At 35.8% G+C, this 12,893-nt stretch overlaps 1 protein-coding gene across 1 annotated transcript in view; it reads right to left on the bottom strand.

Annotated features, from left to right (window-relative positions):
• LOC108337961 (BEACH domain-containing protein C2) overlaps positions 1 to 12,893 on the bottom strand; it is a 73,803-nt gene that overhangs the window by 48,104 nt on the left and 12,806 nt on the right. The window contains exons 3-5 of the mRNA XM_017574552.2: positions 11,090 to 11,746; positions 8,796 to 8,930; positions 349 to 453 (exon numbers count right to left, since the gene is read on the bottom strand). Coding sequence (XP_017430041.2) covers positions 349 to 453; positions 8,796 to 8,930; positions 11,090 to 11,746 — 897 coding nt within the window. The remainder of the gene's footprint in view (positions 1 to 348; positions 454 to 8,795; positions 8,931 to 11,089; positions 11,747 to 12,893) is intronic.

Genomic DNA, 12,893 nt, shown 5'->3' with positions numbered 1-12,893 from the left:
ATTAGGATCATATATAAGGTTTCTAAAACAACATGATAATATTTTTCAAAATTTATAAATTAAATCAGGTTTTCTACTCTAAGAAAAAGTTTTGAGACTTAAACCATTTAAAATCAAATTTATTAATACTACAATGATTCATAAATACCCTTGTGAATTATTTGCTTCAGACATTGTTTTTGAGCCACAATGTTGTGATAATCAGTCATGACCTTGCAATAATCCATCATAAGTTAAGACTTTTTTCTTGAAGTTTTGAAGGGGAGACATAAGTGTCTATTAAATTTTATTGAAGAAAAATGAAGGATAGTAAAAAAAGGCAAAGATAAGAGCTTCATAAATTTTTACCTCATAGTTTGATATTAGGACCTCGAGAATCCATTCAGGCCATTCCTCCATATTTGTCAGAATCCCTTTATTTTCTGGATGACTGCAAGCCAAAAATAGAAGATCCTGAAATCATACACAAACAGGGAGCTTAAAACTAGAGGGTCAGAAACAAGTTCTCAATTGGGAAGTACATGCACTGCTGGAACTTTCCATCGGACTCAATTCCATAAACAGACTTTCTGTATGGCAGCGGCATTTGCATGCACTGCAATACTTAACTATGTACTTAAAGCCAAAACTTGCCGAAAAGCAAAACTTTGCTCATAAAGAAAGAAATGGAGAGACTATAGAACTAAATGTGACATATAACCAACATAGCTTAAATCTTTTTATCTATTTTTTCAATAACCTATGGATTGAAAACTAAGGAAGTCTCATAGAGCATGATTTCAAGCTCTATGAATTGAAACAGTCTCCTACTGTAATGAAGACCATGGGATACAAGCAAAGCCTAGGTGACCATATACTATTTATTAAGCCTTTCACTTCAAGGGGTTATACTGTCTATTCAGATCATATAATTGTAATTGGAAATTATCAGGCAGGAATGGAAGCCTTAAAACAATGTTTGATAACTTTCAAAATCACGCTACTCATTATGTATGTTAGGAAGTTCTGTGTTTTATCCTTGCTATATTTTTAATATTTATTACATGTGTATCTTGCTTTTAAAACTAGGATTTTGTATTTAAAAACAATCCTATAATTACAATGGTTTTTTTTCCTTAGAATTTGTTGTTAGTAGGATATTCAATGCATTACTGAAAGTTGTAGGTAGAATATTAAATGTATTACTAGAACTTGATAGAAGTTGTTAAAAGATTCAAGAGATCTCTTTGTAATTATTACTTTAGGGTTAGAGCTCTCTATAGATAAAGGTTAATTTACGATTTCAAATGAATCAATTTGAATAGATTCTAACTACATTGACCTTCTTTATTTTATATTAATATTTTCAAGTTAGATATAAAGCTCCTGATCTTGGGAGCCCTACTTTCGCATTTATTCTTTACCCTCTTAGTTATGGTTCCTTTTAGAATTGGTTGAAGTGTACCCATTTCCTTCAAATATTAAGGTTGCCACCCAACTTGTGGTTTTGTCACCGCTACAGCACCCCGTTCGCAATCAACCAGAGCTGCCACCAGATCCTCACCGAAGCTGCCACCAGACCCTAGTTGGACCTGTCATCAGACCTTTGTCAGAGCTTTTTCCAGAGTTGTCGTCGTACTTTTGCCTGAGTTGTTGCCAGAGCTTCCACCATTGCCATTGTCAGAATTGTAACTATCGTCACTGCTGCAACTGTCAGAGCTTTCTTTTTTTGTATTGCTGTTTTAATTAAGAGGGGACTAAGTGATAACTCAATTTCATATTAAGGCTTATTACACTTCATTAGGATTTTTATTTTACCTTTCATTTTTTAGCTTGGTTTATCAATTTTTAGGAAGTTTGGGAGCTGCAGTACCACCCAATGCCATGAGCTTCTCTATGGTGACATTTTTTCATTTACCAGTTTAACAATGTTGTAGTCTTGATTTGTGGTTAGTTTTTTATTCCATATGTTTTATGTTCTTCTTTTCATTATTCCATTTCCTTTTATTTTATTGCTCTTCCACCTAATTTTAGTGATTAAGGTGATATTAGTATTTCTCGGGCATTTGTCCATTTTTAATGCTACATTCCAGTTTTGTATGTGTTTATCTTAGTGCTGAGATGAATGGTTGATTTTGCACAATGAACTTCTCTGATTTTCTGAACTACTATTTCAGTCATTGGTTATGCATTGTTTTACTATGCTATTTGTTGCCTTTTTCATCTTTTTGAGCCCTGAGTTGGAGCACCTACTATTTTATTGATGCTTTTCTTTTGATATCTACTTTTACTATTTAGTTTAATCATGCATTTCATGTAATATGTGTTGCACTTTACATTCCAGTCTTGCAATTTCATTTCCTCAGTTTTAGTGAAAGTAGTTCCTATTTTATTCTCTATTACACATTTCTCTTTTTGGTTAAATTCTGTTTTGATGTTGCAACTATGATTTCATTAAGTTGACTGCATAGTACTCGTTTTTATCTCTTAACTGTTTTATTTTCAATTTCCATTGCACCTTCCTCTCCCTGTTACACATCTCATCTCAGAGTTCTGGCTTAGTAGAATTTTTGTTTTCTAGTTTCACAGCCTGTATTTCATGGTGTTAAGTGCTGTTTAATTATTCTAGCCTTTAGTTGTTACTGCTTTCTGTTATTGCTTTTGAAACCCCCTAAAAATCTGTCTTTCAACAAGTCAATGAACTCACCGCAGTAGTTCTCCTTGGACTGACCTGACTTGATTCTTAAACTACAGTAGAGGGGGTTAGTTCAGTTTGTTTGGGATAGTTTAGGCGACAAAGTTCTCACCACTAAGGAATCCCTATTATTTACTTAAGCATGTCATGTTACATGGATTTTTCTCATGAAAGAAAAATATGAAGTTTTATTTGACAAATTCTTCCATATGGTAAAATCATAATTCGGGAAGTCAATTAAAAGTTCATGTTCTGATAATGAGTGGGAATATGTAAATCAAGACACGTCTAAATTTCTTTCTGAAAATGGTGTTGTTCATGAATTTACTTGTGTGAATACACCACAACAAAATGCATTGCTAAAAGAAAAAATAGACATCTTCTTGAGGTGACACAGACACTTATTTAGAAAAAAAGGAAATAGGGTTACGTTACAGAATTAGTTACTAAACAATGTAAACAGGGGGTAAATTACCCTGTTTCTTTTTTGTAGTACAGAAAAGGTGTGATAGGTTTCTTGGAAGGAAATCTATCTAGACACTTCACTAACACACACCACATGGGAAGAAAAGATAGTAAAATCGAGTAAATCTGTTATTATTCCTCCAATTTGTACACCCAAAGCCTCCAAGTGAGCCAAGTTCCCCCTCCACAGGATAAATGTTTCCTGTCTATACAAAGAATGAATTTTCAAAACTAAAACTATTACAAGAGTACACCAGCTCTTTATAAGAGCTCCTTTCCCGCCACTAACTGTTATTACAGTTACACCTCATTTATTCTCCTAACCTCCTCATTCCCTCTTCTCTTTCTCATAAACTCTCCATATCCTATCAAGGTGCTTTGAAATCATAAACTTGTATTCTCTTGGTTAATACACTCAGTAATAAACTCCAGGAGGTAGATTGTTTTTGTTTCTCTTGATTCAATTCCTCTTGTTATTTAAACAGAACCCAGTTGAGCATATTTCTTTTTATTAGTTTTAAACTTATTATCAGACTTATTCAATTCCTATTGTTGTTTAAATATGTTGGAAATCCAAATGTGAGTCTAAGTCCCACATTAGATATGTTGGGAACAAGGGCAATAAAGGAGAGAAGAGAGATTTAAACAACACTAAGAAGTATTTGTTTTGGTGCATTTGTAAACCTTACATAAGCTTTCTTATATAGCAAAGTGAAGAACACCATCTCACAATACTAAACAATGTGGGACTAAAACACACTACAAAAACTTAATCAAACTACACAAAAAACTAACAATTCTCCCACTTGGAGTTTGATTATTACATAGTGTAATTGCCTTCATCATCAGTTATTCTTGAAGGCCAATTGAGGTACTGCAAAGCCTCAATTTTTCTGTTGTGACAACCTTTGTCAACATATCCGCTGGGTTCTTACTTCCCAGTATCTTCCTCAACGTTAGTACTTCATCCTCAAGCAGAGATCTGATGAAGTGATAACGGAGATCAATATGCTTCGTTCTGGAGTGAAAAGTTGAATTCTTAGCCAGATGTATTGCACTTTGACTATCACTGTGCAAAACAGTCTTTTCCTGGATGAATCCCAACTCTGTCAACAATCCTTGAAGCCATATCAATTCTTTGCTAGCTTCTGTTACTGCTACATATTCAGCCTCTGTAGTGGATAGAGCAACGATCTTTTGTATTTGTGACATCCAACTAACAGCTGTAGTTCCAACAGTAAATATGTAGCCAGTGGTACTTCTTCGATAATCAATTTCTCCAGCAAAGTCTGCATCTACGTAACCTTGTACTTTTAGTTCACCTTTACTAAAGCACAAACACTTCTCCTTAGTTTTTCGTAGATATCGCAAAATCCATTTCACAGCTTCCCAGTGAGCTTTACCTGGATTTGACATAAACCTGCTTACAACTCCCACTGCATAGCCAATGTCTGGCCTTGTGCATACCATCGCGTACATCAGACTTCCAATGGCTGAAGCATACGGAATCTTAGCCATAATCTCTTCTTCTTCTTTTGTCTGAGGAGACTGATCCTTGGATAGACGAAAATGACTGGCCAAAGGAGTACTGACTGGTTTGGCCTTGTCCATGTTAAATCTCTGCAAAACACGGTTGATGTACTCTGCCTGAGATAACTGCAAGACTCCTTTTTGCTTATCTCTCGTGATTTGCATTCCAAGAATCTTCTTTGCTGGGCCTAAGTCCTTCATGTCAAATTCTTTTGACAATTGCATCTTCAAATTTCTGATGTCTGTTATATCTGATCCTGCTACTAACATGTCATCAACATAAAGTAGCAAAATGACATAGTTGGACTTGTACCTTTTGAAGAAACAACAATGATCAGCATTGCACTTCTGGAAACCTTCCTTGTGCATGAAGCTTTCAAACTTTCTATACCACTGTCTTGGAGCTTGTTTCAGGCCATACAGGCTCTTCTTCAATTTGCACACCATGTTTTTCTTCTTTCCTTCTGAAAAGCCTTCAGGCTGGTGCATGTAAATCTCCTCATCTAGATCTCCATGAAGAAATGCAGTCTTCACATCCAATTGCTCTAGGTAGAGCTCCTCACTAGCCACAATACTTAGCACAGTCCTGATAGTATTGAGCTTGACAACTGGAGCAAAGATTTCAGTGTAGTCAACTCCTTCTTTCTGCTGAAATCCTTTGACAACCAGTCGGGCCTTGTATCGCTTGGAACCATCATGGTCTTCTTTCACTCGATACACCCATTTGTTGTGAAGGGCTTTCTTTCCCATAGGTAACTCAACTAGTTCCCATGTCTGATTTGAGATCAAAGACTTGATCTCGTCTTTCATAGCAAGCTCCCACTTGTCGGCATCCGTGGTTTGACAAGCTTCCATATAATCTTCAGGCTCCCCTCCATCAGTGAGTAACATGTAGTCTATGTATCTCCTGTTAGGCACATGGGGCCGAGAGGATCTTCTCAATACAGGAGTTGGAGTAGGAGGTTCTAATTGCTCATTGTTTTCTTCATTTGATTCCTCTGGCTGAGGACTCCTCAATATAGGACTTTCTGGGATATCTTCCACCTCTGCATAAACTGGTTCACTCGTTTCTGATTTTCTGGTGTCAGTATTATGCATGTCCTTGTACATCACTTTTTCATTGAAGATTACATCTCTACTGCGGGTCATCTTTTTGTTTTCATCATCCCATATGCGGTAGCCAAATTCATCTTCACCATAACCAAGAAAAGTACACTTCTTTGATTTTGGATCAAGTTTGTTTCTAACTTGATCGCTAATATGCACATATGATGCACAGCCGAAAACTCTAAGATGTGAGAGTTTTACCTCTTTTCCGCTCCATACCTCTTCCGGTATCTTGTGCTCCAATGGTACCGATGGACTTCGATTGATCAAGTAAGCTGCTGTGTTGACTGCTTCTGCCCAAAACTGTTTTGGTAAGCCTGACTGTACACGCATGCTTCTGGCTCTTTCAGTCAACGTTCGATTCATACGCTCAGCTACACCATTGTGTTGAGGCGTACCTGGCACGGTTCTCTCCATTCTGATTCCGTGCTCATAGCAAAACTTCTTGAATCTGGTGTCTACATACTCACCACCATTTTCAGATCTGAGCTTCTTAATCTTCAATCCTGTCTCATTTTCCACCATAGCTTTCCAAATCTTGAAAGCTTCAAATACTTCAGACTTGTGTTTCAGAAAGTAAACCCATACCTTTCTGGAGTGATCATCGATAAAAGTCACGAAGTATTGGTTCCCACCAACGGATGGGACAGTCGTTGGTCCCCAAACATCGGAGTGGATGAGCTCAAGCCTTTCTTTCTTTGGGGTTCTTCTACTTGTCTGAAAGCTCACTCTCTTTTGCTTTCCAAGTATACAGTCTTCACACATGTCAATTTTTACTGACTGAAGACCTGGTAGTTTTCCTTTTGAGTGCATGACCTTCATCCCCTTCTCACTCATATGTCCAAGTCTTTGGTGCCATAGATTGGGACTTTCATTTGTTGCAACTGCAATCAAATGACATGCTCCTGCTGTCTTGTAAAGAGTACCATTCTTTTTGCCTCGAGCAATTGTCATCGCACCTTTTGAAATCTTCCAATCATCACTGTGGAAGATTGTCGTGTAGCCTTCACTGGCTAGCTGGCCCACTGAGATTAAGTTCTTCGTCAGGTCAGGAATATGTCTGACATTTTTTAATTCCCATACAGACCCATTTAACTTAATCTTTACTACACCTTTACCTACAATCTCACATGACTGCTCATTACCAAGGTAAACCTTACCAAGGTTTCCAGGAACATAATTTTCGAATAGTTCTTTCTGTGAGGTTGCATGGAAGGATGCTCCAAAGTCTAACACCCAAGACTCTTCCTTGTTTTCCAACGAACATATCAGCGCATCACCTCCTCCTGAGGTCATAGCAACATTTGCTTCATCTTTCACCTCTTGTTTCTTCGAGGCACTCCTGCATTGATTTTTGTAGTGACCAGTCTTCCCACAATTCCAACATTCGATAGTTTTTGATTTGTTAGAGCTTTGATGATTTCTGGATTTGGACTGCCTCTCCTTTGACTTGCCGCGTCCAGTTCCTCTGGTTGAACTTCTACCTCTTGACTCTGTATGCAATACTGAAGAGGTTGAGGGTTCACCCGATTCTCTCCGTCGGATCTCTTCACTGAGAACTAAGTCACGAACATCATCAAACTTTAACTTGTTGCTTCCTGAGGAGCTACTCACAGCTGTGAGAGTAGCATTCCAACTTTCTGGTAGGGAAGAAAGAAGTATTAGAGCTCGTACTTCTTCATCGAAATTGATTCCAACTGAACTCAACTGAATTGTAATTGTGTTGAGTTCGTTTATATGTTGCGCTGTTGATGTGCCTTCTGTCATCCGTAGGTTGAACAACCGCCTCATCAAATGAACTTTGTTTGCGGCCGACGGCTTTTCATACATGCTGGAAAGGGCCGCCATAAGACTAACTGTAGTCTTTTCTTTTGCAATGTTGAAAGCAACATTACGAGATAACGTCAAACGGATGGGTCCGAGAGCTTTTCTGTCTAGAAAGCTCCACTCATCTTCCTTCATAGCTTCTGGTTTCCTGCCTGTGATAGGTTCTTGCATACCTTTCTGATACAGGTAGTCCTCTATTTGCATCTTCCAAAAGCCAAAGTCCGCACCATCGAACTTTTCAATCTTCATCTTGCCTTCGTCCATTGCCATTGCTCCTACTGCTTTTGAAGAAAAGCCCCCACTAGTTCTCTAAACTGAGATCCCAAGAACAAGAGAAACAATCTTTTCTGATGTGGAAGATCAGACACAGCTGCAACCAGAGAGCATACTAAGAAAATTTACTCTGACCAAATCTTTTCTGATGTGGAAGATCAAACGCTGTTGCAACCACAGAGCATACTAAGAAATGGGCTCTTGATACCAATTGTTGGGAACAAGGGAAATAAAGGAGAGAAGAGAGATTTAAACAACACTAAGAAGTATTTGTTTTGGTGCATTTGTAAACCTTACATAAGCTTTCTTATATAGCAAAGTGAAGAACACCATCTCACAATACTAAACAATGTGGGACTAAAACACACTACAAAAACTTAATCAAACTACACAAAAAACTAACAAGATAAATGATAAAGTAGAGCAGTATATAAAGATGAAAGACCCATTAACCCATTGCCTTAAGGTTTTGAGTACAGGGTGGTGTCAATCCCTTATATGGTGGGCTCATATGTCATTGGTGTTTGTATCTCCCCATAAACCTCCTCCTTGATAAATCCAACAAAACAGAACCTAATTGAGCCTGTCACTTTCTTTTTATTAGTTTTAAAGTTATTATCAATCTTAGCTACTCTCTTAAGGAAGTAAAGAAATTATTTCTATGTTACACCACAATCCTTTTGATCTTAAAATATTGGCAACATTCCCTTACAACACCCAAAAGAAAAAGGAATAAGTGTCTAACAAGAAACTAAAATTCCTAAATTAAGAAGTACTTCAATAAGTAAATTGCTATAAGAAAATCAAATGCATAAATCAAGAACATTAGAAAAGAACACACTAAGAAAACCTAGGCAAAGATAAGATATGATGCACAACTATTGCATGCATATTGTGAAAAAAATTGTTAAGCCAATACCTGTAGTGCTCTGCTCAGCAAAGGCCTAGGTGCAAATGGAAGGGAATGCAAAAGCGCTATTAGCAGTTGTGAATGCTCAAAGCGATGGCCAGGATCATTGAAATCCAGCGCATTCTCTGTTGAAGAAGCATTTATCTGAAATAAAAAAAAATACCATAAAAAACGTGGCAAAGGAAAACGTGAGTTATGTTAAAAAGATATCCAACGTGGCTTCAAGGCTTTGGTGTATTAATGTTTTAACAATATAAGACGGAATCTTTCATTTATAATTGAGCATTACCTTCTTATTTCAATTAATATGCTTCCTATATAATGAGAAAAGACAAAACTTAGCCTATTCCAAAAAAGTGAATTTTAGTCTTGTTGAAATATGGCTATAAATACTGCACATTTACTGTATAATAAATATAGATTTGTTTATAACAAATCCCTAAATTAAGGGTTTAGGATTTGTTTACTGCACTGTGAGGCTTGTGAATTATATAAACATGCGTGTATCTTTTCCCATTAGCAACAATAGAAGTTCACAACCTTTCCAATTAATCAGTAGTGATATATGGGAACAATCTACTATAACTAGTATCTCTTGGTCCCATTGGTTTGTAGTCTTTATTGATGATTGCACAAGAGTTATTTGGATCCATTTGCTTCACAAAAATATGACGTGACTATTGTTATTTCCATCTTTCATTCAACGACTCAGAATCAATTTGAGGTCAACATAAAAAGATTTAGGTTTGACAATGCTAGAAATTATTTCAACAAAACTGCCTATACTTATTTTCAATACAAAGGGATATTGTTGACAAACCCAAAGAAAAGAATATTTCTGGCAGCAAATGGATATTCACAGTAAAATGTCAGGCTGCTGCGTATATTGAAAGGTACAAGTTCGCTTGTTGATAGAAGATTAATGACTGAATATTGTACTTTCCTAAGTGTGAAATTAGTGAACTGGAGAAAAAAAAGGGGGATGTGGTGGCAAGATCATCGGCTGAATCAGAGTTCAGGCCTGCACAAGGGCTGAGTTATTATGACTAAAAATTATCTTAGACGACTTGAAGGTTAATTTGGGCATTTACTATACAATAACTACAAAATTGTTGAATAATAAATATATATTTGTTTGCAAGAAAGTCCTAAACTTAAGGGATCGGGATTAGGAGTCTATTTCGTAGATTTGTTTCAAATTTAGAGTCTTTAGTTATGGAGATTTGTTTCCTTTATTTCATGAGACTTATTTCCTTTTATTTGCATTTCATTTCTCCATTAAATACCAATTGTTACAAATTATTTCATGAGTCTAACTCAATCTCACAAAACAAGTTAGTAAGTTGAAGTTTACACCTATTTACAAATTATAATTTGATCATATCTCTAATCAATGTGCTCTCATCAAGGACCGGACATCTCAAGCAAGGAAATAGATATTTGTGGGTAGTCTTATAGTGATCCAAAAGCAAGTAACAAAATAGACCCAACAAACCTTTCTAAGATTAGCTCTCATACCATCTCAAAAAGTGAATTTTAAGTTTAACCTAACCTCGCAAATATAGCTTTAAGTTGGGGTCTCTTGATACCAACTTGAATTAAGATGTGATAATAAAAGCAGTCGTTTATTGTGCTCAGTTGATGTATATTATATATACAAACATGCATTTATATAAGAAAAGTACTATCCTATAACACTCAAGCTAGGAACATACACCCAACACTGCAGTTTTACGAAAGTTGAACAATAAAATAACAGTCACAATTTTAACATCATTATAGATATGTCTAATTAGAATCAATTTATAGGAATCTGAATAAAACATATCACATCATGTATATTCATAAAAACTTTCCTATAATTATCTGCATTAGTCGCAATTAATATGTATTTCTTGCAATCATGTAACGTATACACAGTTTCAACATCTCTTGCATCTATCTCTCTTTCAACAAAATCTTAAATATATTTGCAAATTTTATCTCAAAGTGACATACAATGCAAATAACATGGATAGTACACATACAAAGCAAAGAATGTAAGAACTATATCATATAGAATTGAGTTGGAAGAATTATAATTTTTTCTCATATTGAAAGAAAAAACATACATTTACACTCTTAGAAAGAAAGAAAAACCTATAAGATGATAATGGCCAAAGAAAATAAGCTTATACTAAATAAAGCATGTCCATTTCAATAAACACAATATTTTCCATTTTTATACTGGCAAAATAGTATCCTACAATTGGCATGGACTAGGGACTAGGGACTGGGGATAAGGTAGAGAGAGTATGTCATACCGAGGCAGTCAATAAAGTTGTATAGACATTGTTTGTCAACAGCCTACACGGTGCTGCCTGGAATGCCTTTTGTAAGGCGTAAAAAAGAAAAGAAACCTTATCTTCAAACATTGTACTTCCACCATCTTGCAGTCCAACACCCAAAAGGTTGCTTGCTGTATCAAGACCAGAGCGGGAACCATGCCCCAGATGCCCAGAAACTATTAAAGCACCCAAGAGACCAACAATCCCAACAACAATGCCATCACTTTTATCAGCATTATAAACATTTTTCCTAGCACTGTCAGCACTGATGGATAGACTTATGCCTCCCAAATTCTTGACAGATGGAGTTTCTGAGGTACGTGTCATCCCTTCAATATACACATCAGGAGAACTAGGACCAATATTACTGCAACTATCAGCAGATTGAGAACCTTCATCATCCTGATATGTTTCTGTGATTTCACAGCTACCATCATTTTCATTTTTTTTAAATTCAGGATTCTTTGGTGCCGATTCAAGAGCATCACTTTCTCCAGCTTTAACTTCCCTTTGGAGAAGAACAAGAAGAGTTTCTATCCCTCCACATGCTAGGAATGCTTTTGCAAATGAGTGAGCTCTAGCTGTATTCGGCTGCACAACCAACCTGTAGAAGAGATGTAACACCCTAGCAATCTGTAAAATAAAGTAAATAAAGAGTAAAATTTCTTTAAATTTTGATAACAGAGATTTTAAAAATTAAACCAAAGCATAAAAAATTTGTGTTACATTGTTCAAATTTCCAAATAAGCCACTAAGCTTGAGATTAGTAATAACCACAAAGAGAAGATGTGGATTACTTGTTTTCAGACAAAGAAGAATATAAAATATCAATAACCCTGAGTTTCTGCTAATTTAGTTATGCAACAATGTAAGGTATTTTACTAGTTAATGGCTCATAAAGTATATTTAGAGAATACAATGTTATACAGAAAATAGGGTTTAGTTTTCGGAAAATTACAGCAGAAGTGTCAAAACTGTTGGAGTTCATCCTCCCATATAAATTGTAAAAGCGTGGAGCAAGTTAGAAGCTCTAGTTAAAGGGGACATGTCATAGCACTTTGTAATCAATGTAATTAATTCTCAAGTTTAAAAGGAGATGATTTCTTTCTTCTTATTATTTTGGAAATAAGAACAAACTATTCTAGGGAATAGCTAGTAATAAAAACAAGATAAAATAACTATACAAAATTAAAAGCAATAAGAATATTATCTGAAACTTTCTAAAATATATTTGAAACTCCCCCTCAAGCTAGTAAATTAATGTTCTTCATTCCGAGCTTTAATATAATTCTCTCAAAGTTACTGTTGTTTAGCCCTTTGATGAGTATGTCTGCGAGTTGTCCCTAGGTAGACACATATTGAGTGCAAATCATTCCATGGTCAATCTTTTATTTGATAAAATGTTTATCCACATCAATATGTTTAGTTCTATGTTGTTGTACTGGATTGTGAGTTATGCTAATTGTGAGTTATGCTAATTGTGGATTTATTGTCACAATATAACCTCATAGGCTCATCGCTCTTCATGTTTAAGTCTTTCAATATACCCTTCAACTATAAGAGTTCACATTGCCTCCTACCTCCATTGCTTCTTAAGAACTAGAGCAATGATCAAATTTTTCCATGTTTATGGCCTTACATGGACTACCTGATGATTATCCATATATCTGTGATTAGATTTTAGAGTCCCCAATTGTACCTACCTCTACTTCCCCTTGTTCCAACCTATTTCTTTGTGTCAAGTAAGTCAACCACTAAATACCTTCTTCAATCACTTCTG

Source organism: Vigna angularis, chromosome 9 (genome assembly GCF_016808095.1).
Source record: "Vigna angularis cultivar LongXiaoDou No.4 chromosome 9, ASM1680809v1, whole genome shotgun sequence".
NCBI classification, from domain to species: domain Eukaryota; kingdom Viridiplantae; phylum Streptophyta; class Magnoliopsida; order Fabales; family Fabaceae; genus Vigna; species Vigna angularis.
The sequence above is the reverse complement of the archived record's forward strand: the minus strand, read 5'-3'. Positions and strand labels throughout refer to the sequence as shown.